This window comes from Ovis aries, chromosome 12 (genome assembly GCF_016772045.2).
Source record: "Ovis aries strain OAR_USU_Benz2616 breed Rambouillet chromosome 12, ARS-UI_Ramb_v3.0, whole genome shotgun sequence".
In the NCBI taxonomy this organism is placed as follows: Eukaryota; Metazoa; Chordata; class Mammalia; order Artiodactyla; family Bovidae; genus Ovis; species Ovis aries.
In genome coordinates, this window is record NC_056065.1 from 36,955,396 (window position 1) to 36,980,335 (window position 24,940).

Consider the following 24,940-nt stretch of genomic DNA (forward strand, 5'->3'; position numbering starts at 1 on the left):
AGAATAAATGTCTATAAATGATATACATGAATACATAACAGGAACACATCTGCAAACATATATAGTGGATATACACAAGGATAGCTGACCCTTGAATCATGCAATGACTGGGGTGGTCAACCCTCTGTGTCATCAAAAATGTACATATAACTTATAGTGGGTTCTCCATATTGGTGGTTCTGCACAAATTCAACTAGTACCTTCATATAGTATGGTGGTACATATTTAGTGAAAAAAACTACATACAAGTGGACCTGTGTAGTTCAACCCCATGCTGTTCAAGGGTCAACTATATATAAAACAATAACACTTACTGGCACTTACTCTAGGTCAAGCTTTTTTCTAATACCTATCTGAAGAGGCTGCTACTATTACTTTCTAAAATTACAAATGTGGAAACTGAGCATAGAAAGGTTAAGTTACGTAACTAAGACCACAGAGGTTAAAACAGCAGGATTTGGATTCAAATTCAGAGAGTCTATTTCCAAAGCCCATAACTCTTAAAATTTATACCATTATATTACCCTACTGCACATGCACATACTTGATGAATGTAGACTGAAAGAAAGACAGAACAACAAAGGGGACAGAGAATGAAAAATAGAAGTTGAGAGGCAGAGCACTGTTAGACACATATGGAGACTGAGAACACTAGTGATCTACTATTTAAAGCAATGACACAGACAGAGAGAGAGATATTAGAACTTTTATTTCCTAATTTTTACACTTACCTGGAAAAGCAAAAAAAGATGTATATTATGTTTGTAGCTAACTCAACACTTTGTTTCCAGTCTTCCCTCAGGACTCTTGCTAATGCACCAAGGGCAGTATCTAAAGAAAAAGGGGACGTACAAAAATGATCACTCAGAATCAACTCTGATAGAAAGGGTAATTGGTTTTAAATGTCTACTTATCAATAAATAACAAAGCTAAGGTAGAACTGGGACAAAAAGTAGGATGCTTCTTTCCAACACAGAAAGCTATTTTAAAAATTTCAATATTAAAACTCGGAGAAGGCAGTGGCACCCCACTCCAGTACTCTTGCCTGGAAAATCCCATGGATGGAAGAGCCTGGTGGGCTGCAGTCCATGCTAAGGGTGGGACACGACTGAGCGACTTCCCTTTCACTTTTCACTTTCATGCATTGGAGAAGGAAATGGCAACCCACTCCAGTGTTCTTGCCTGGAGAATCCCAGGGACGGGGGAGCCTGGTGGGCTGCCATCTATGGGGTCGCACAGAGTCAGACACGACTGAAGTGACTTAGCAGCAGCAAATACTAAAACTCACAACATGCAACTTTAAGTCTATTATCATAAACAGAAAAATAAAATATAATTTAAACAAAGTAACAAAATAAGAGTACTATGAATGACAATAAATAATGAACAGAACCATTTAATTCTTAATTTTCATTTCTATATGCAACTGCAGTGGCCAGGTTTTTAAAATCTGATTTAATGTATTTGTAAGAAAAAAAAAAAACTAGCTTAAGTCTAAAAAAATAATGAGCAGTTTATAGCAGGATAACACAAGCTTCACTGAAGCAAATTAATAATCAAACAAAACTTATAAACTGAAAAATAAGTCTAATATTTTAATGTCATGTTAAGCTGATGCTAACAGGCAAAAATAGAGCAAAAAAATCTTCCCCAAAACTTCAGGCTAGACTGATAAACATCCCTGTTAGGCCCTTCACTTTAAAATGGTAAAATTAATAAACTGATTAATGAGAATTACTATACATTAAGTAAACATACAGTAATGCGACTACCTTCAAATTAGTATTATTCATGACTGACTTAAAATCATTAAAAACTGAAATAACTGTATTATATAGAGATCATAATTCAACTTTCTATAATAGGCATGTAGGATATATTGTGAACTGTATTATCAGTATTTATTATGATGATAAAAGTAGTTTATTTGAGCTTTCTGGCCATTCACATTATGGAACAAGAAGAATTCACTATATATTGTAATCCATTAAGTGGGGAATTTTTTCTACAAGTTGAAAAATATCCCATAATAGCATTTTATGATATTATTCATATTCATACTCATATATATATACCAGAGCACTGGTATAATACAGGCCTTGAACAAAATTATTCTGAAGTCAAATAAATAGACAATATGTAAAAGCTTTAAAAAGTCTTAATAAAGACCTGGTTTAGCTTTGTTTAATCCTGTATTACCAAAGGCATTTCATCATTATTAATCCAGAGGATTCAGTACTTCTTAGAATATACTTTGGAAAATGATGTGCTATAATGTCATGAATTTAACATTTTTCTTTACTGAGGAATAGAAAAATGTCTAAAAAAACCTATAGCTATAGGAATTATTTACAGGTAATGAAATAAACCAGAAGAAAATAGAAAGCTTACAAAATATTAAAATAAACCCCAAATTAATTTATAAGTTGAATGTAATCATAATTAAAATTTCATTATGATTTTCTTAGAGAATATAATAAAGTGATTGCTAAATAATATATAACAAAATGTATAAGACCAGCAACAACACTTTCAAAAAAAAAAAAATCAACTCCCTGGAACATGTCTCCTACTTATTCTAAAACTCTAGTCAAAGTACAAAACAAAACGTATCAAAACTAGTATGATATTGGAGCGGAAATGATCAAATAGATCAATAGAAAAGAAAATAGAGTATCAAAACACACCTATGAATATATCGGAGCAGTACCTGGCACAGAATAAGCTTTCAAGAAGTATCTACTGAGTAAAAGAATGGCTGGCCTATATTAATAATAGAAAAGGCATTTCAAATCTTTGGGAAAAGAAGGAGTATTCAAAAAGTACATTGGAATAACTGGCTATAAAACATGGAATAAAATAAAATTACACCTCTACTGCTCACTTTCAACAAAAATGAATTCCAGGGCCAAGCACTTCTGGAACAGTAGACTAAGGACCTCCAAAAATCCACTCCTCCATAAGCAAATATAATACTGGTAGAACTTTTCAAAATCAAATTTTTTTAGATCTGGAAATTAAGTAGTTTTGTGACAACTTGAGAAGAATTTATCTGAGAAACAGGCTGACTTGGTAAAAACAGTGAACTCTGGCATTTCAACTTGCCCTGGTTCCATTCCCTCCATGCAACTTTGTGGAAACTTTGAAAACCAAGAGCAAAAAAAAAAAAAAAAGAAAACCAAGAGCACCATATCTGTGAAAAACAGTAGCCCAGCAGCAACTGGAGGAGAGCGAGCAGTGTGGTCCTCCCCTAGGTCCGCACTCTGGTGAATTATCAATACCTGACACATCAGGACGCTTGCTGAAAAGCTCCATTTCTATGGGTTTGCTTTATTTAACCTGACTCAGAGATTGCTCTTATAAACAACCTTAGTACCAGGGCATTTGCTGAAAACTACTAGTAGCAACATTACAGCTACGTGCAGCAGCCTAGCCAACTGGAATTAACAAGAGGCTGACCAAAACACTTTGAAAAGAAAAACTGGGAAATAATATATTCACAGGGTCTTGAAAGCCTCCAACATATTCCTGGTACTCCAGATGGTCAGGCACACGTGCAGGAATGGCCTCATGTCAGGGAAAGCCCTAAAAAAGCCTAATCTCTCATTTCTACCCAACCCTGACACAATATTCAAGCAGCAATTAAAGGCTAAGGTTTGTAAACTACTTGCTTGAGCACTGAAGACATCCTCCTGCCCATACGTTCATACCCAGAGCCCCTCAGCAAAGGTTAGGATACTTGGTTCCAGGCATCTAAAGAAATCTCTATCAAATCATTAGTTACCACTAAACTGAGCAGAGGCTTCAGTGATTGCATGGACAAATAATACAGACTTTATACAAGTAATCCAGGAAAATCATTAAAAAAACAAACAGTAAAAATAACAAGCCCAGAAGGGAGTGGAATTCTGATTTCCAGAGTTGCTACAACATTATTTCAATAACAATAACAAAAATATAATACATACAAAGAAAAAAGGACAGTATATCCCAAACTCAAGGAATATAGCACTGAATACAAACAATCCAGGAGGAAGCTCACATTCTGAATTTATGAGTCAAAGATTTAAAATTATTTTAAGTCACTATAAATATATTTAAAGAACTAAAGGAAATCATGTCTAAAGAATTAAAGGAAATATGAGAAGGTACGAGAATGCTGTCTCACCAAAGAATATCAATAAGGAGATACAAATAATACAAGATGAACCAAACAGAAATTCTGAAGTTGCAAAGTTCAACCTCTAAAATGAAAAAGTCATTACAAGGTCTTAACTACAGATGAGAATTAGAAAAAAAAATCAACAAGTATAAAGGCAAGTTGATTAAGATTATCCAGTCTTGAACAGAAAGGGAAAAAAATGAAAACTATTAAGAGAGCTTCAAAGACCTATATGACCTCAACAAGCTTACTAACATGGGAGTCCCAAGAGAAGAGTATATACAGAGGAAAGAGCTGAATAAATACTTATGAAAATAATGGCCCAAACTTTCTAAATCTGATGAAAAACAATCTGCATATCCAAGAAGCTCCACAAACTCCAAGCAAGATCAGCTAAAAGATATTACCACTTAAACACATCAGAGGGCATCCCTGGTGCTCAGAAGGTAAAGAATATGCCTGCAAATGTAGAAGACTTGAGTTTGATCTCAAGGTCAGAAATATCCCTTGGAGAAGGGAATGGCTACCCACTCCAGTATTCTTGCCTGGAGAATTCCATGGACAGAGGAGCCTGGTGGGCTCCAGTCCGTTGGATTACAAAGAGTCCACAGCCAAACGGGCAAAAGCCAAAGGCAAAGGAAACACTGAAAGTAGCAAGAGAAAATCAATTCAACATGTTCAAAGGGTCCTCAATAAGATTAACAGCTGGTTTCACATCAGAAACCACAGAGACATAAAGCCAGAGGGATGACATAGTCAAATTACTACACAAAACAAAACAAAACAAAACAAAAAACCTTTGACAATTTGTTGTTAGCATTATGAGAAATATAAAAGAGATTCCATCAGGCTGAAGTACAAGGACATTAGAGTGTGTAACTTTCTCTGTATCTAAAAGACATTATAAACATATTTTTGACTGTATTATTTTCTTCTGATTTTAAAATGCATATATCAATAATTATATTTCTTGCTGACAGGCTGATAATATATACAGATGTAATATGTATGAATTAATAGTATAAAGATGTGGGGTGGGAAGTATACTGAAAAAAAGGTTTTATGGACTACTAAAATTATATTGGCATTAAGTTAAACTAGATTTTTAAAACTTAAGTTGGTATCTGTAATCCCAGGGTAACTACTAAGAAAGTTAATTCAGGAAAACACATAATAGTAAATTAATAACAAAAGAATTAAAATGGAATACAAGACAATATTTCACATAAAAGAAGGCAGTCATGGAGAGACAGAAGATCAAAACAAGATAAACAGAAAGCAAAGAGAATGTTAGATGACAATCCCACTTTATGAGTAATTATTTTAATGGTAAATAGAATAAACATGCCAATCAAAAGGAAGATTATTCAAATGTATTAAAAAATATGACCCAACTCTATATCCAATCCAACAAAAACACTTCAAATTCAAATACACAAAAAGGGTGACAGTTAAAGAATGGAAAAAGATATGTCAAGGGAAAAAAAAAGACAATAGACTGAAAGTAACTATTTCTAAGTACATAAAAGAAAAAGGATATATATCAATAGATGACACTTTAACAACATGGGTTTGAACTGCACACAGGTCCATTTATACTTGAACATGGACTTAAACTTATGTATGCATGTGTCGACCTGGCAGTTCAAACTCATGTTGTTCAACGGTAACCTATACATGATCCACGATTGGTTGCATCCACAGATGTAGAAGAAATGGATATGGAGGACCAACTATGAGACCTGAATATCTGCAGATTTTGGTATCTTTGGCAGGCCCTGGAGTCAATCCCCCGTGGATATTGAGGGATGACTATATATATACATATATTAAAAATGTATATTTATATGTAAATATACATATATTCACATGTATGTATAAATACAAGCTCTACAGGGTAGGAATTCCAAAAGTCTAGTGACATGAGAAAAAGATCGAACTCATTAGAAATCAGGTAAATACAACTTAAACCAAAGAGGTACTGTTTGTTAGCAACAACACAAAGGCAAAAATGTTTAAGTTTTACAGCCTTCATATTCCATGGGTCTGGATATACAGTGGCATAAACAATTTGGAGGACAATTCAACAATATCCCTAAGACATTACGACCTGTATTTCTGTATAACTTTTGTTTCTGTGTACACACTAAAAAACCCCCTGGTTTGTATATATAAATAAGAACAAAGATGTTCACTGAAGTTTCCTATTGGAAAATTTGGAAATTTTAAGACCTAATTTTAAAGTCTAATAACCATCAATAGGGGAATGGCTAAAGAATATGTATATAACTTCATAAAATACAATAATCAAAAGTAGTTCAAAACTAATTAACACTGTATGTAGCTATATGCATGTAATCTCAAAACGTTACTACATGGAGAAAAAATTACCAAGTAAGAAGTATGATATAATTAACATAAAAATTCACTCTATATTTTAACACAGGAAAAAAATCCTCTATATATATTATGTGTAAAAGTGTGGAAAAGATCTGGAAGAATGAATTCCAAATTCCTAACAGATTATAGAGTAATGGTCAAAGGGGTTTTATCTGTAATACTCTAATTTCTTAAAAAGAATATATGAATATATGAGTTGCACAATTTAGAAAATATTTTAAATGTACAAATTTCCTAACTGGAATATTGGTAATATCCTATGACTCTCTGGATAGATCCCAGGATATTTTGTCCAAGCTAGAAAGTACTGATGTACGCTGGACCAGCTCCATAAAAGGAGTTTGACAATAGATAAAAAGGTATTATCATGTGACAGAAATTAGATCATAATGATATCGTCTATATTTTAATTTTGGCTAAAGTATAATCAGAAAATTATAATAATTCTATAGTGGTATTCTATAGTGGTAAAAATGAGAAAGAAGGTTTTAAGAGTATTGTATCTCCTTTTTTTTTTTTTTTATTACCTAGCACTTCTAGTGAAAAGAAAGCAAATACATGGCATCAAAGTCAAGCTAAATGAAATTTAAAAGAGTACTATTTTGGGCTGTGCTGTTTAAAAAATATTAACTGTAATTTAATGAAAGCATACACGAGCAATTGTCAAAAGTCTGATTTTATATCCTAATTGAAAGAATAAAAAGTCTTCCAGAATAGAAGAAAATAAACAGTACCATTAAGACTTTATTTTTCTTGTTTAAATTATTTGTCCATTCTCCAGAGAATATTTAAACATTATGCCCACATGTTAAGAAATTTGAGTAAGAAGGGAAGTAATAAAGAGCTGGAAAACAATTGCATTCCTAAGTTTGATATAAATAATTTTAGCTTACCTCTCTATTATAATAATTTAAAAATCATATTCACAATAATTTTAAACTTTAAATATTTATAGATATAAGTCCATAAATTCTACCATTCAGTAGTAGTTCTTCCAAGTTATCAGGATTTCGAGCAAGCTGTAGGATCAAAGCAGAACCCCGAACCTTGTCAGGAATATCTTCATATAATAACTCAATGTACTCATCCATGTCATTTATGTTAGCAACTTCATCAATCTGAAACAAAGGAAGAGGAAGGAAGTACTCTAAAAGAACAGCAGGGCTCAAAAGAGTTGTCAAAGGAATGATATTTTGTGATCAATATATTGCTCTCGATAATGAGACAAGTTTTCAAAGGACTCATGGTAGCAATATTTTTGTACATAGTAGCAATCTTTTTGTACGGGGAGAGATTAGATCTTTGGGTGATGGAACTTCAATATGAAAATAGTCATAAACCATATGATAAAAACGGGATGTAAACAAACTCTAAAATTGGCCTATTTATATTAATAAAGTATCTTAAATGTAATGTGAAATAGTATCTACCATAATATATTAAACACTATTTTAAAACACACTGCAATTAGAATAGCTAATACTTTTCACAATTTATCAAAATAAACTGTCTAAAAAACATACCCAATAATTTTTTCCTTTATTAAATATTTATTTTCTATCTTTTTGGGGAACTTTAAGTTCAACCACTTCTAAAAATTCCACACTTGTCTAATGTAACTATAGGAACTACTGATGGTAAAAGCATTACCTTACAATCAGTTCTCTAATATATAAAAATACAGTCTTACCTCCATTCCTTCAAAAGGAGGTGGATCTTTAGGCTTGCTTGACTTCTCCTTTTTTTCTGTAAAAAGATTTTGTTTTAATGAGAAGAACCAGGATTTTGGATTTCTGGCTAATTTTTATTTTCAGCAGCTGAGTTTAATTCTAGCTAAGCTAGGGATCTTAAAATGAGTAATTTATGAGGTAATCTTTTTCCAATGTATAAAAAATGTTCATCTATAATACATTTGTTCTAATGAGGATATCCAGGAGAGTTTAATAAAATATATAAATAATCTCCAAGTTACGTTAGGTCGCAATTTAGCTTCCTCATTGTTTAACAGTTAGGCATGTAAATACCTAGACTTGCCAACAAGAAGCAAAAAATCTATTTTTTCTTTTTTTTTCCTAATTCACATTTAAGGTGAGAATGAGAAAATCAAAAACTAATGAATTAGGTAATAAAAAGACTAAAATTAAAATTAACAAACAAAATGGAAAAGAAATAACCTGGGTAAAGTTAAGAAGCTAAAATACAGTTGCTGATTTTTTAAACAAAATTAGGTCCATAAATTAAAAGGCAAATGTTTAATATTTGTGCTAATTTAATCCTCACTTGCTCCCAAATGGATTAAAGAGACATTAATGGTGGTGAATATAACTCTGAGTCATTTGTTATGTTGAATTATTTGACTAACAGCAGAACTTCGCATTCTAAAAAGAAAATTAAAAAATGCTTCACTGATCTGATCTGGATCAAAAACATAAGCAATGACTGTACATTAAAATAAGTTCAAGTAATATCAAATTTTTGATTCTAAAATTAGCAAATGCTTTACATATGACAGGAATTAATCCTGATTGTTTTTGGAGGAAGGTAGCCATTCTAAACAAAGTTATGTTTTCTCAACAGCTAGATTTTTCCTCAAACAGATAACTTATTATGACAGTAGTTTTAATGAATAAAGGAAAAAAAGACTTACGGTAAAGAATCATATAATCAAAAACTACTATAATTTTATTTTAACCACCTTTAGGGCTAGGTTTCTGGCTTTGAAATACTGAATATCAGGTAAAAAGAAAGAACATAGAATCATTTCTAAAAATAAATGTATATATGCTATAGCATAGCATTTCATATATGTCTCCAAACATTAGTATCTATATAAAGTAACAATGATTTGAATTTATGATAATATGAAAATTTCCTCATATTACTTTAATTTCTGGGGAAGGAGGTAAGAAGACTGATTTATCTTGAAAACTCAGTGAAAGGGTTCTCATTAAAGATATTATTTTATTTTATTACAAATGTCCTCAGAATTGTATTAAGGGCTTCCCTGGTGGCTCAGAGGTTAAAGCATCTCCCTGGAATGCGGGAGACCTGGGTTCCATCCCTGGGTCGGGAATATCCCCTGGAGAAGGAAATGGCAACCCACTCCAGTACTCTTGCCTGGAGAATCCCATGGAGGGAGGAGCCTGGTAGGCTACAATCCCTGGGGTTGCAAAGAGTCAGACACAACTGAGCGACTTCAGTACTTCAGCACAGTAGCATTAGGAAAGATTAATTTTAATTATATTGTACAACCTACAGTAGGAACAGACACATCTTAAAAGCACAGGATTTACTTTTCTCATTTTCAACTTAACTTATTGAAGATATTATCTTTTATCATCCAGTAACACCATTACAGAAATAGTCTATCACAAAGTAGTTAAAAATTTTTGATAATATTTTCCTTATAGCACTTATTATTAATAATTAATAGGTATACAACTAAGTAGTTGGAGTGCCAGCTATGCAGTTGGAAATAATCAAGTTCAAAATGCTTATTTTTGTTTTTAAATAAATTCACAGCTATTCAATTCATTCAACAAATACATACTGATCATATAATGTGTGCTATATACTGTATACAAGGCTAACTAATAAAAGTACATATTAGGCACAAGGCATTTTATTTGCTATGGATGGAGAGAAATGACTGCTTAATTTTTTTAAAAGTGCAAATAAATTTTCTCTTTCATTTTTTCTACTTAATACAATCAAAACTGAAGTATAAGCTATGTCAAGGGTACCATATAATAGAACTTAGGAATGAAAAGAAAGATATATGTAAACTTGATAAGTGAAGTGAAGTGAAAGTTGCTCAGTTGTGTCCAACTCTTCGCGACTCCATGGACTGTCCATTAATAAATACTATGAAATGGAATAAGTAACCACTGATTAATCTGAGATAACTTTCCATTTAAATACCTGTACTTTTGTTTTGAGCTTGGACATTGGAAAATGTCTTCTATAAATAATCAATTACTTAGCTCTAAGTTTAATGAATTTATTCTTTTATGAGGCAATTAAAGATAGAAGAATAGTAACAATAGAGATGTTTGGCAATGAAAAGGTAAGTTTTCCTAAGAAAGATTCACAAAACATATGCATACCACAAATATTTTAACACTTAAATACTTTAGTAATCCAAATTATCAATTAATTGTCAATAAGAAATATAGAAAATATAAATAAGTTGCTCGGGTGGAGAAAACAGGTTTCCAGGCCTCAATTCTCTCTTTCTATTATTCCAGAATCAATATGAAAGATATTTGCTTTTTTATTCCTTATTTTATCATATGTGCGCATGCACACACACACACTTGGTACAAAATAGATCATTTTGTAAGCCTGGAATACTAGTATGTTTGTTTATTCTTTCATTCACTTAGTCATAGCACTAACAACAACAAAAAAAAAACCATCACCATTTAAATATCAAAAGTACAAACTACAGTCAAACAACTCTGGTTTTGTTTTTTTTTCATTTTTAAATTAATTTATTTATTTTAATTGGAGGCTAATTACTTACAATATTGAGGTGGTTTTTGCTATGGTTTTGCGTTAAAAATTTAGTTGTTCTTCTACTTACCTTTTCCTGACATTGAATCACGGCGGTTCTGGAGATAGTACAACAGCTGTTCCACTTCATTTAGCTTTGAGGGATGAATGAGTTTACATTCCTCAACCACCTTCCGTGCCAGGGAAGTTATATCTGTGTTGGCATTGAGACTTTTAAGACGGATACTGCAGGCAAATCAGAATTTTCCAACTCAGTTATTATTAAAGTAAGTAACAATTTAAACAGTACTTCTTTTAAATAATTTATAAAATATTTAATGTACCTGACATAGTCTCTTTTAGTAACATGTAATAAAGTATAAGATATAGCTAGACTTAGAAAAAAATGCAAAACAATGATTTTCTTCAAATTGGACAAACGAGATAACAAAAGGAATGGTAAAGTCTACATCTGACTCATCTAGGGAGGATAGCATATCCAGAGACCAGTTATAAAACAGTCTTTCTGATGTCATATACATATATTTATATCATATAAAGTTTTTAATTATTAGATATGAAAATCCATAGTGACAAAAATAAATCATTTTCTTGACCATATTCACAGTCATAGTTTTCAGTTAAGGACAGAATACAATATTAACATATTCAGATTTGATTATTCTGATGGAAATTATGCAGAAGGAAAAAAAAAGTAGGATGCATTTTAAGACTTATATGAGGAATGCTGAGGAACAAATGAATATAGTTATATTTGTCAGTACATTAAAAAAAAAACAAACAGGTTCTTCCTCCTTTTTAATTTAGTCCAGGAAATTCACTGCAAGATGAATAAGAAAAGGTTGTTCAAAATCTGGAAGCAATTGCCAATTTACATGGATTCATGACAACAAAGAAAGCTATAAGGACAAAAAATTAGGTTCAGGGTGAAGACTCAAACTGGTGGCAAGAGATTCTCGCAAGCAGATGCACTCATGCAAGGCTTAGATTCAAAAAGAGAGACAAAAGAAAGGAGCCACAGTGCTGAAATACTTCTTAGTGAAGATCGCTAGTGAAGATGGCTTAGTTAAAAGGCAGAGGAACTGGAGATCAAATTGCCAACATCCGCTGGATCATTGAAAAAGCGAGAGTTCCAGAGAAACATCTACTTCTGCTTTACTGACTATGCTAAAGCCTTTGACTGTTTCTGTGTGTGTGTGTGTGTGTGTGTGTGTGTGTGTGTGGAAAATTCTTCAAGAGATGGGAATACCAGACCACCTGACCTGCCTCCTGAGAAATCTGTATGCAGGTTAAGAAGCAACAGTTAGAACTGGACATGGAACAAGAGACTGGTTCCAAATTGGGAAAAGAGTATGTCAAAGCTGTATACTGTTACCCTGTTTATTTAACTTATATGCAGAGTACATCATGAGAAATGCTAGCCTGGATGAAGCACAAGCTGGAATTAATGTTGCTGGGAGAAATACCAATAACTTCAGATATGCAGATAACACCACAGTTCAGTTCAGTTCAGTTGCTCAGTTGTGTCTGACTCTTTGCGATCTCATGGACTGCAGCATGCCAGGTTTCCCTGTCCATCACCAACTCCCAAAGTTTACTCAAACTCATGTCCATTGAGTCGGTGATGCCATCCAACCATTTCATTTTCTGTCATCCCCTTCTCTTCCTGCTTTCAATCTTTCCCAGCTTCAGGGTCTTTTCAAATGAGTCAGTTCTTTGCATCAGGTGGCCAAAGTATTGGAGTTTCAGCTTTAGCATCAGTCCTTCCAATGAATATTCAGGACTGACACCACACTCATGGCATAAAGAGAAGAAGAACTAAACAGCCTCTTGATGAAAGTGAAAGAGGAGAGTGAAAAAGTTGGTTTAAAACTCAACATTCAGAAAACTAAGATCATGGCATCTGGTTCCATCACTTCATGGGAAATAGATGGGGAAACAATGGAAACAGCGAGAGACTTTATTTTAGGGGGCTCCAAAATTACTACAGATGGTGACTGCAGCCATGAAATTTAAAAATGCTTGCTCCTTGGAAGAAAAGTTATTCCCAACCTAGACAGCATATTAAAAAGCAGAGACATTACTTTGCCAACAAAGGTCCATCTAGTCAAAGCTATGGTTTTCCCAGTAGTCATGTATATATGTGACAATTGGACTATAAAGAAAGCTGAGCACAGAATTGATGCTTTTTAACCGTGGTGTTGGAGAAGACTCTTGACAGTCCCTTGGACAGAAAGGAGATCAAACCAGTCCATCCTAAAGGAAATCAGTCCTGAATATTCATTGGAAAGACTGATGCTAAAGCTGAAACTCCAATACTTCGGCCACCTGATGTGAAAGAACTGACTCATTGGAAAAGACCCTGATGCTGGGAGAGATTGAAGACAGGAGGAGAAGGGGATGACAGAGGATGAGATGGTTGGATGACATCCTTGACTCAATGGACATGAGTTTGAGTAAACTCCGGGAGTTGGTGATGGACAGGGAAGCCTGATGTGCTGCAGTCCATAGGGTCACAAAGAGGTGGACATGACTGAGCGAATGAACTGAAGATGGCTAAGTTTGGGAGAAACTGAAGGTATTAGAGGCAACAGGGACAGAGACCTTAGAAAAAGAGACGACAGGGACAGAGACCTTAGAAAAATGTCCTGCACTCAGCATCTCTGAAGTCATTATTCAGATACAGGTGCTCTCCCCTGAAACAAGTCTAGTAAAGTGATTTGAATATTATTCCCAGTTATACAGTCATCCCCAAATCTGGTCCTCTCAGGATTTGATAAGCTACCGTACAGCTTTGAATACATTCCTTTTATGCTTGACTTTGCTGGAGAGGTTTCTATGGTCTGCAACAAGAATCCTAGCAGTACTCTGTCTCTCTATTTTAGTTTTTTCTATAATTTATTTGGTTTTTTAACTTCCTACCTTTTAAGTCTTTTAAACTACAGAATACTTTTGTATAATTTTAGCTGCACATCAGGAAGTAAAAATATAAAGAAGAATTCATCCTGAGAAAACCTCTCAAAAGACCTCTCCATGTTTAATTTTAACAAGGAACTGAGAAATCTTGAGTTTCCATAAATCTGATTGAGAACAGGCATGGTAGAAATTCTATAAATATAATTTTGGAAATTTTCTTGCTAGTCTTTTTCAGAAGAGTTTCAGATTTACAGAAAAATAGTGCAGAAAGTAGAGTTACCATATATGTCCCCACCACCCTCCCTCAATACAGTTTCTTCTATTATCACCATCTTGTGGTAACTTTGTCATAACTGATGAATCATTTTGACATACTATTAACTAAACTGTACAGTTACATTAGGGTGCAGTCTGCAGTGTATAGTTCTGTGAGCTTGAACAAATGCCTAATTTCACACACACACAAAATAGTTTGAACTACCCTAAAAATGCCCTATGTTCCACATATTCTCCCCTTCCCCACGCCATAACCCCTAAGAACCTCTAATCTACTTTTACTTCAGTTTTGCCTTTTCTAGATGGTCATAGAGTTGGAATCATACAGTATATAACCTTTCCAGTCTGGCTTCTTTCACTTAGTAATATGCATTTAGGTTCCTCTATGTTTTTTCATCGCTTGATGGTTGATTTCCTTTCGTGCTGAATAATACTTGACTATATGGATGCAACGCAGTTTGCTTACTCTTTTGCCTACTGAAGGATATTTTGGTTGCTTCCAACTGTTGACAGTTATAAAGCTGCTATTAAGATTCACGTGCAGGTTTTCGTGTGGACATAAATTTTCAACTCATTTTGGGTTAATATCTAAGAGCAAAACTGTTGGATCATATGGTAAGTGTATGTTTAGCTTAGAAACTGCCAAAATGCCTTCCAAAGTAGCTGTTACATTTTATATTTTCATTAGCAATGAGTGAGTTTCTGTTGTTCTACATCCTCACCAGCATCTAGTGCTACTAGTGTTTTAGACTTTGAACATTTAATAGGTCTGTAAGTAGTATTTTGATTTAATAAAGCAGACCTTTTAAAATCAATTTTAGATTTTCTACTATATATATATAAACAATCTAATTCATCATCATCTTTCCAAGTAATAGAAAGACTCTGTTCTTTTAGTGTGTACATTTTTGTCCTAAATCCTTCCCTTACTAAAAGAGACAAATATATATATATGACTAAGATTTAATGTCAAATATATATGACTAGCTATACGTTTACTGATTATTTCTTTAATCAAAAAAATAATCTTCATAGGCATCCCATGCCTATTAAGAACACAAAAAACTCATTAAAAATGTGCATGTTATTTTCAGATCATAACCATAGGTTTCTCAGAAATATTCAGAAACCTGGGATTCTGTTCAAGGTGGGCTTATATATTCCTTTATCCAATAAGGGAGAATGAAATACATCTTTTGGAGCTGAGTCATAGCACTGACTGCCACTGCATTAAATGAAATTTAATGATTTAATTTCACATCTATCTCAAACTATGAGTTTCTCCCTCAAAACCCTCACCCTAGCCATCGTCATTGATAAATCCTCTTGAACTATTAACAAATCATATTCTCCTTTTGGTCTCACAATAATACTCCTCTCCAAATCTTGAGTGACCAAGGATGACTATCACAAAGTTGGGTAACAGAGGTTTTTCCTCCCCTACTGATGTTTAAATCCACTTACTCTAGTGAGTCTATAGTAACTCTTTCCAGGTGGCTGACTCTTTAGTCAATATATCCCTTGTCTTGTGCACCTGCAGATTTTCAAACAATAACTACAATTCTCACTTATTTTCATTTCAAATAACAACAACCAGTTCTCACTGGTTGAATAAGGCTACTACTACACTACTAAGAAACTAAAAAAATTTCACTTACGAAATGTGGATGCATGAGGTTCTAAAGGCAAAGACCCCTAATCTGCTAGCTTTTCTTTGGAAATCAAATGAATAAAAATATCAAGAGATTTCATATTTTTTCAATATGCATAAAATTTAGGTAGCAATCACAAACACACAAATGGAAGACAGTGTGACAGAATACAAAAAACTGAGCATGTGAGTTAAAATCTACAGCATTAAGTATGTGTGTATACATGTGTGTATCTCTTCAATCTAGTGGATTATCGCAGGACTTGTTTATGTTTAAAGAACTATCTATGAAATTTAGTGTCCTTCTAAACCAAATAAGAAGACAGACTAGAGATCTTAAGACAGTCGGTAGCTTCTCTTTTCAGGTTGCTGTGCAATAAAGTTTCTTAACTGAAGCACAATTAAAGTTTGGGGCCAAATCGTTTTTTCTTAGCAGGTGGCTATTTTGTGCATAGTAGGATGCTTAGCAGCACCTCAGCCTCTATCCACTAGATAACAATAGCACCTTCCAGTATGACAACCAAAATGTTCCCTGAGGAAAAAAATTCTAACCAGTTGAGAACCACTGCTATGCATTTAAGCTGTGGTGCTTCTCAGTGAGCTAAATAACATCATATGCACTCCTAGTATCCTGACTATACTTAACTACATTATAACTACACTATATAATATAACTATATAATATATATATAATATATATAGTTATAATATATTATAGTTATAATATATTATACTGTAATATATTATAGTATATATTATAATATATTATAGTTATATAATATATTATAATATATATAATATATATATAGTTATATATAACTATATAATATAACTACATTATATTCTACACTATGTACTGAATCGAATATACCAAAACATACCAACTTTTTAATATTTTTCTGCAGGGAAGAAAGTTGGGAAACAATATTAGGTGATCTCAGACCCTTTCTACTTCTACAAAACTATGGCAAGAGTGCAAGATCATTGCCAGCACAACTGAAGACAAATGAAAAAGGCCAGTTCCCAAGGGACTCCTGAAAGTACTACAAAAGCAGAAAGGAAAGTGTGTAGAATACTGGGAGATCTAAGGTCAATTCACTGAGTCAGAAAACACTTGTCCTACTATTAACATCTTTCAGATGGCTGGATTTTTAAGGGATGAATTCAAGGTACATGTCCCATTTGTGAATTCTAGAAGTCATATACCTTTCTGTAATTTCAGGGAAGAAAGAATCAGCTAAAATACAAACTTGCTAAATTAGGCTAAAATGTCTAACATAAACATATCTCTTATCATTGATTTCACAAGTCATATTCTACTATATGCATTTATAAAATGGGATTAATAAGAACAGGCATTTTTCATTAGGTTCCAATTAAGTTCATAAACATGATTTTCTCTGGAATATACTCTATATTTATAGTTTAATATAGTCTCTGCTTCACTAAGATAATGTAGGTTGAGAGGAATGCCAGAGTCATTCATTATCTATCCAAATTCAAATAACATCAGATTTCTACAAACTTTGTATAAGGTTTACCACTTTCAAATATGCACAAATGAAGAAAACTTACATTTTTTGGCATTCCTTTCGTTCTCCCAACATGGGATCCCCCATTTCTCCAAGAATGGTAGCTTCCACTTCATATTGAACAATAAGTGCTTTTTCTGATGGATGTACATCGATATTTCCTCCTTTAACTTTCCTATAAAAGAAAAACAGGATAGCTAATTAAAAGCTCACAAAACATCCAGGTGTTTATCTAGCTCCTAGTTCCAAAAGCATGTGTGTTACATTAACACATGCATTTAAATCAGATTTACTCTTGAACTGGGCCAAGAAATAATCCTTTTTCTCCAATTTTATAAACTCTTATGTTATACATATAATTCTTGGTCTTGCAGAAAGTACCTTTATGAAGAGCTCTGAAAAAAAAATGCATTTATCCAAAGAATCATGCATAATAGCCAGTGAGTAAAAAAAAAAATTAAAATGGTTGTGGAGAGAATAACCTCAACTGAAAGTCAGCAATTTAAAACCAAAGGCAGCTGCCCCAAAATTTATATTAAAAAAAATTAACCTGCTCAATAGTTAACCCATTAACTGTATCACAGAAGGACATGAAGAAATTATCCAAATTGCAAAATAATACTGTTATCAATTAACATAATTATATAAATTGAATTAGTACCTAAATCACGTACAAATTGTGTAACAAAAGAGAATTTACAGGTTATATTCTATAGTCATGTGTCCAAAATTATAGTGACATTAGCAAGCTATAATCTCTGTGTTGTACCTTATTGTCCTTGTCATGTGTTGTACCTTATCATCCTTGTCCCTTATTGTAAGTTGTTTGTATCTACTAATTCCCTTCACCTATTTTGGCTCTCCTCTTACACTTCTCCCCTCTGGTGACCTCTAGTTTATCTGTATCTCAGTGTCTGTTTTTATGCTGTTATACTTGTTCATTTGTTTTATTTTATATTCTACATATAAGCGAAAACACAGAGTATTTGTCTTTCTCTGCCTGACTTATTTCACTAATCATAATATCTTCCAGGTCCATCCGTGTTGTCACAAATGTAATCACTACTTGCTATTGATCACTTTAGCAGCAGATAAAACAAGTTTTATTAAAAGAGACTGAAGAGACTGCAATGGAAGCAAGTAAAATTTCTCACTGTAATCAGAGCTGGTTATCTGCACAGTGGGATCTTTTAACCTAATGGGAAGGAAGAGAAATATGATAACATCTTAAATTCCAAAAATCAGAAACTCAAAACTTTTTCTTCAGTAGGAATAACTGACTTATTATGCATATTTCAATGTAATTTTAAAATAACTTTTTACTTCAGTTCAGCAACCCCAGTACTGAATTTACATAGAAGGGGGTAACTGAATCCAATTGAAGAGAATCATAAGGATAAAATATAACTGCAGATCCTAGGAGCAACCTCATACTAACACTTTCAAAGTGGGTCTTCCACATATTAACAACTGACAGAATTTCAGAATTCTTTATTACAACAAGGCTACCGAGGTAAGCCTTAAAAGGTAAGGCTAGAGAGCTTTACCCTCTTAAGAGGAACTTAAGAGCCTCTTGATAAAGGTGAAAGAAGAGAGTAAAAAAAGCTGGCTTAAAACTCAACTTTCAAAAAACTAAGATCATGGCATTCAGTCCCATCACTTCATGGTAAAAAGATGCGGAAACAATGGACACAGTGACAGACTTTATTTTCTTGGGCTCCAAAATCAATGCAGATGATGACTGCAGCCATATAATTAAAAGACACTTGCCCCTTGGAAGAAAAGCTATGACAAACCTAGACAGTGTATTAAAAAGCAGAGACATCACTTTGGTTCTGTAATCTATATTAGAACAACAATTAACAGTCAAGTGTAGAGACAGAAATCAAATATACAGAAGCTAAACTCTAGGTATGTCAGCAACTAAACTAACTGACAGAAAGATATCCAGATATAAAAAATAAAAGTAGAAACTAGGGATGCCAGTAAAAAACAGAGAATTAGAAAAATATGGATGTGTATATATATATAATACACACACAGAGATATATACATACACGTTAAAGAGAATGGTACAGCTTCTAAAAGGTAAGATAAATGCATGTAAATTCAAGCTAGCAGTCAAAAGCTAGAGGAACCACAGGAATTCAAGACAGTAAGCAAGTACAGCTAAAAAACAAATGTTAATATAGCACTAAAGAAACTATCTTCACTATAAAGAGAAACAGTTATTCCCTTCCTGATGAGATGGAGACCAACCCCAGTACCGAACTTAAACAGGAGGTGGTAACTGTATTCAGGAGAAGAGAATCATAAGGATAAAACATAATTGCAGAACCTAAGAGCAACCTCATAATACGCTTTCAACGTGGGTCTTCTACATATTAACAACTGACAGAAAAGCATAATGGTTATCCTTTGGTTTGATATTTTGCTTTTCCCAAGGAAATGAAATAGTTTAAAGAACTTCACTATTCCTTTTCAGTTTGGGGGGTTTCTTTTGTACACGTATTTTAAAGAAACTAATTTTATTTATTTATTTACCACTAGTACAATTTGTTTACTGTAGAGAAAAACAGAACACATAAATTAGCAAAAAGAAAAAATAAACCAAAAAACCCTGGAGAAACCAATTGTTACGATTTCAGCACACATACATCCAGACATTTTCCTATCTATACATATATAACCAGAGAATGTTAGCTCTAGAATTTCCTTAAAGAAAAGGCTTATGGTAGCAATTTGGTGGGCTGAAACTATATTTTAATAGCAACTGACATAAGAGTGATACAAGTACTAATTGTTTATATCAGTATGAGGGCTGACGGAGATTATAGGTAGAATAAACTTCTTTCCTGTTCCCCTTTGCACTACCACTGAATATATAAAATACACATATTACAAACTAAGTTCATGCTATAAACATTGTGTGTATTAAAAATACAGTAACAATTTACCACAGGACTTCCCTAGTGGCGGAGTGGTTAAGAATCTGCCTCCCCATGCAGGGCACACACGTTAGATCCCTGATCTGATAGATTCCACATGCTCTGGAGTAACTAAGCAAGCCTGTGAAACTTGCACACTCTAGAGCCCATGAGCCACAACTACTGAAGCCCATGTGCCCTAGAGCCAGCAACTCGCAATTACTAAGCCCACATGCTTCAACTAACGAAGTCCGAGTGCCTAGAACCTGTGCTCCACCAACAAGAGAAGCCACTGGACTGAGAAGCCCATATACCACAACTAGAGGATAGTCCTCGCTCACCTCAACTCGAGAAAGCCTGCACGTAGCAATAAAGACCCAGTGCAGCCGTAAGTAAATAAAAAAAAAAAACCTTGTCTTTAATACTTCATATTCTCAAATTCCAGAGACTCCTATTTGTTGAACACCTTGATTCTTTATTTCTAACTTACACTGCACAAAATTTACAGGATTCCCTCACAAACCACAGCAGTACATTTGGCTGATTTACAAAATAGTTTTTCTAAAGGTTCAAAACATTTTATAATTCAGTCGCTCTGTATTTATGTACAATATAAACATTTTTCAATTGATAACCACAGTTTCAAATTCTATTTTGGTTAGTAAAATATTCCAGCTTGTTTGGGCACAATCATGAATTATGTCTATAAATAATTTGCTTTTACCATAGCAATGTGCCACATCAAAATATATACTTGTATTATCACCACAAAATGAATAATTTTATCTTAAAAGCAAACTTCCTAACTGAATTTAACATGTCATTCATAATGATGACAGATATTTAACAATCAAGAGAATGAACTTCCAATTACTTGGAATTCATCAATCAGGTGAGAAATAATTTAGCCCATTATTGGAATTACCTGATTTACTATTTGTAGCACCTTAAGAAGCTCTACACAGTCAGCAAAAAAAAAAAAAAAAAAAGACCAGGAGCTGACTATGGCTCAGATCATGAACTTATTGCCAAATTCAGACTTAAATTGCAGAAGGTAGGGAAAAGCACTAGACCATTCATTTAGGTATGACCTAAATCAAATCCCTTACAATTATACAGTGGAAGTGACAAATAGATTCAAGGGATTAGATCTTACAGACAGAGTGCTTGAAGAACTATGAATGAAGGTTCGTGACATTGTACAGGAGGCAGTGATTAAGATCATCCCGAAGAAAAAGAAATGCAAAAAGGCAAAATGGTTGTCTGAGGAGGCCTTACAAATAGCTGAGAAAAGAAGAGAAACTAAAGGCAAAGGAGAAAAACCAAAGATACACCCATCTGAAGGCAGAGTTCCAAAGAATAGCAAGGAGAGAAAAGAAAGCCTTTCTCGGTGATCAATGCAAAGAAATAGAGGAAAACAATAGAATGGGAAAGATCAGAGATCTTTTCAAGAAAATTAGAGATACCAAGGGAACATGTCATGCAAAGATGGGCACAATGAAGTACATAAACAGTACAGAAGCAGAGCATATTAAGAAGAGGTGGCAAGAATGCACAGAACTATACAAAAAAGAACTTCATGACACAGATAATCACGATGGTGTGATCTCTCACCTAGAGCCAGACATGCTGGAATGGAACATCAAGTGGGCCTTAGGAAGCATCACCATGAAAAAAGCTAGTGGAGGTGATGGAATTCCAGTTGAGTGTTTCAAATCCTAGAAGATGATGCTGTGAAAGTGCTGCATGCAATATGCCAGCAAATTTGGAAAACTCAGCAGTGGCTACAGGACTGGAAAAGGTCAGTTTTCATTCCAATCCCAAAGAAAGGCAATGCCAAAGAATGTTCAACCTACCACACAACTGTACTCATTGCACACGCTAGCAAAGTAATGCTCAAAATTCTCCAAGCCAGGCTTCAGAGTACATGAACTGTGAACTTCCAGATGTTCAGACTGGACTTAGAAAAGACAGAGGAACCAGAGATCAAATTCCCAACATCCGCTGAATCATCAAAAAAGCAACAGAGTTCCAGAAAAACATTTACTTCTGCTTTATTGACTACACCAAAGCCTTTGACTGTGTGGATCACAACAAAATATAGGAAATTCTTCAAGAAATGGGAATACCAGACCATCTTACCTGCCATCTGAGACGTCCATATGCAGGTCAAGAAGCAACAGTTAGAACTGGACATGAAACAACAATTGGTTCCAAATAGGGAAAGGAGTATGTCAGGCTGTATATTGTCACCCTGCTAATTAACTTCTATGCAGAGTATATCATGCAAAATGCTGGGCTGGATGAAGCACAAGCTGGAATCAAGATTGCCAGGAGAAATATCAATAACTTCAGATACGCAGACGACACCACCCTTATGGCAGAAAGTGAAGAACTAAAGAGCCTCTTGATGAAAGTGAAAAGGAGAGTGAAAAAGTTGGCTTAAAACCCAACATTCAAAAAACTAAGATCATTAAAAAAAAAAACAACCTAAAATCACGGCACTATTCATGGTACACTTCATGGTAAATAGATGGGGAAACGATGTAACAGTGAGAGATTTTCCTTTTTTGGGCTCCAAAATCACTGCAGATGGTAACTGCAGCCATGAAATTATAAGATGCTTGCTCCTTGGAAGAAAAGTTATTCCCAGCCTAGACAGCATATTAAAAAGCAGAGACATTACTTTGTCAACAAAGGTCCATCTAGTCAAAGCTATGGTTTTTCCAGTAGTCATATATGGATGTTGCTGCTGCTGCTGCTAAGTTGCTTCAGTCGTGTCTGACTCTGTGCGACCCCATAGACAGCAGCCCACTAGGCTCCTCTGTCCCTGGGATTCTCCAGGCAAGAATACTGGAGTGGGTTGCCATTTCCTTCTCCAATATGGATGTTACAGTTGGACTATAAAGAAAGCTGATCATCAAAGAATTGATGCTTTTGAACCGTGGTACTGAAGAAGACTCTTGAGATTCCCTTGGACAGCAAGGAGATCAAACCAGTCCATCCTAAAGGAAATCAGTCCTGAATATTTATTGGAAGGACTGATGCTGAAGCTGAAACTCCAATAATTTGGCCACCTGATGTGAAGAACTGACTTTGGAAAAGACGATGATGCTGGGAAAGACTGAGGATGAGATGGTTGGATGGCATCACTGACTTGATGGACATGAGTTTGAGCAAGCTCTGGGAGTTGGTGATGGACAGGGAAGCCTGGTGTGCTTCAGTCCATGAGGATGCAAAGGGTCGGACATGACTGAGTGACTGAACTGAACTGATGACACTGATACTAAACTGATGACTTTTTAACTGTTTTGCAAATTTCTTCTATTAATGGAGGATTTTCACTTTTTTTTTTTTTTTTGTACAAGAGAATTAAAACCAATGTGGTAATATACTGACTTAGAAAAAGTTGTGCTTTGTAAATCTCAATATGAAGTCAGGCTTCACAGACTGATATGAGACTGATATGAGACATCTTTCTTCACATATGATAACTGTCACCTTCAGGCAGTATTCTTAATTACTGACTTCTAAAGTACATCCTGATGTTTCCAGATTTCATATGGATGATGATATCATTATGATCCCTAAAACAGACAAAAAACACTGACTAACACTGTACTCCATATTCATGATTAATTTTCTACAGAAACAAAAGTTTAGCCCTTAATTTTTCAACAAACACATATTTGTTTTTGAAAAATTACTCCTGTCAAAAGGATTTACTGCATGTTTGTGTTCAAGACCGTGATGCAGGGGGACTTCCAGGGTGATTCAGTGGTTAAGATTCCATGCTTCAAATTCAGGGGGCCCAGGTTTGATCCCTGGTCAGGGAACTAGGGGCTTTCCTGGTGGCTCAGCAGTAAAGCATCTACCTGTAATGCAGGAGACATGGGTTCAATCCCTAGGTAGGGAAGATACGCTGGAGAAGGGAATGGCAACCCACTCCAGCATTGTTGCCTGGGAAATCTCATGGACAGAGGAGCCCGGTGGGTGACAGATCATGGGTCCAAAAAGTCAAACACAACTTGGCAACTAAACCACCACCTCAGGGAACTAGATCCCACATGTTGCAACCAGGAGCCCGCATGCCGTGACTTAAAAAAAAAAGTCCCTATGCCACAACTAAGACTCAGCACAGCCAAATTTAAAAAAGAAAGAAAGGAAAAAAGAAAAAGATCATGCTTATTTCTTTAAACAAATAAACAAAGTGTGATGTAGCAGGCTCTTGAACTCACCTCCTCCCACAGAGTCTATACCATCTATGAAACAATTTCCTCTGAAAAAACACCCCTAAACTAGTTGAGCAACGTCTACACAGTGAGCAAACAAGAAAACTCACACCGAAGCAAATAAGACAGACTGAGAGACAGTCTTGCCCTAAACCCACCTCTGGTATGGAGACCCACAATCGGGCAAAAAGTCACAAACCTGAGCTTTTTACCTGAGGAGCAAAGGATTTGAACTCAGCATCTGGCACCCTAACTTTTAAGGCCTATACCTGAGACACCACTCCCAAGATATCTAGCTTCCATGAGACCCAAAGGCCATGGCAAAGGAC

At 34.4% G+C, this 24,940-nt stretch overlaps 1 protein-coding gene across 2 annotated transcripts in view; it reads right to left on the bottom strand.

Annotated features, from left to right (window-relative positions):
- KIFAP3 (kinesin associated protein 3) overlaps positions 1 to 24,940 on the bottom strand; it is a 146,191-nt gene that overhangs the window by 108,550 nt on the left and 12,701 nt on the right. For both annotated transcript variants that reach the window (XM_004013680.6, XM_027975591.3), the window contains exons 2-6: positions 17,496 to 17,627; positions 11,148 to 11,302; positions 8,253 to 8,308; positions 7,539 to 7,680; positions 732 to 831 (exon numbers count right to left, since the gene is read on the bottom strand). In XM_004013680.6, the coding sequence (XP_004013729.1) occupies positions 732 to 831; positions 7,539 to 7,680; positions 8,253 to 8,308; positions 11,148 to 11,302; positions 17,496 to 17,627 (585 nt within the window). The remainder of the gene's footprint in view (positions 1 to 731; positions 832 to 7,538; positions 7,681 to 8,252; positions 8,309 to 11,147; positions 11,303 to 17,495; positions 17,628 to 24,940) is intronic.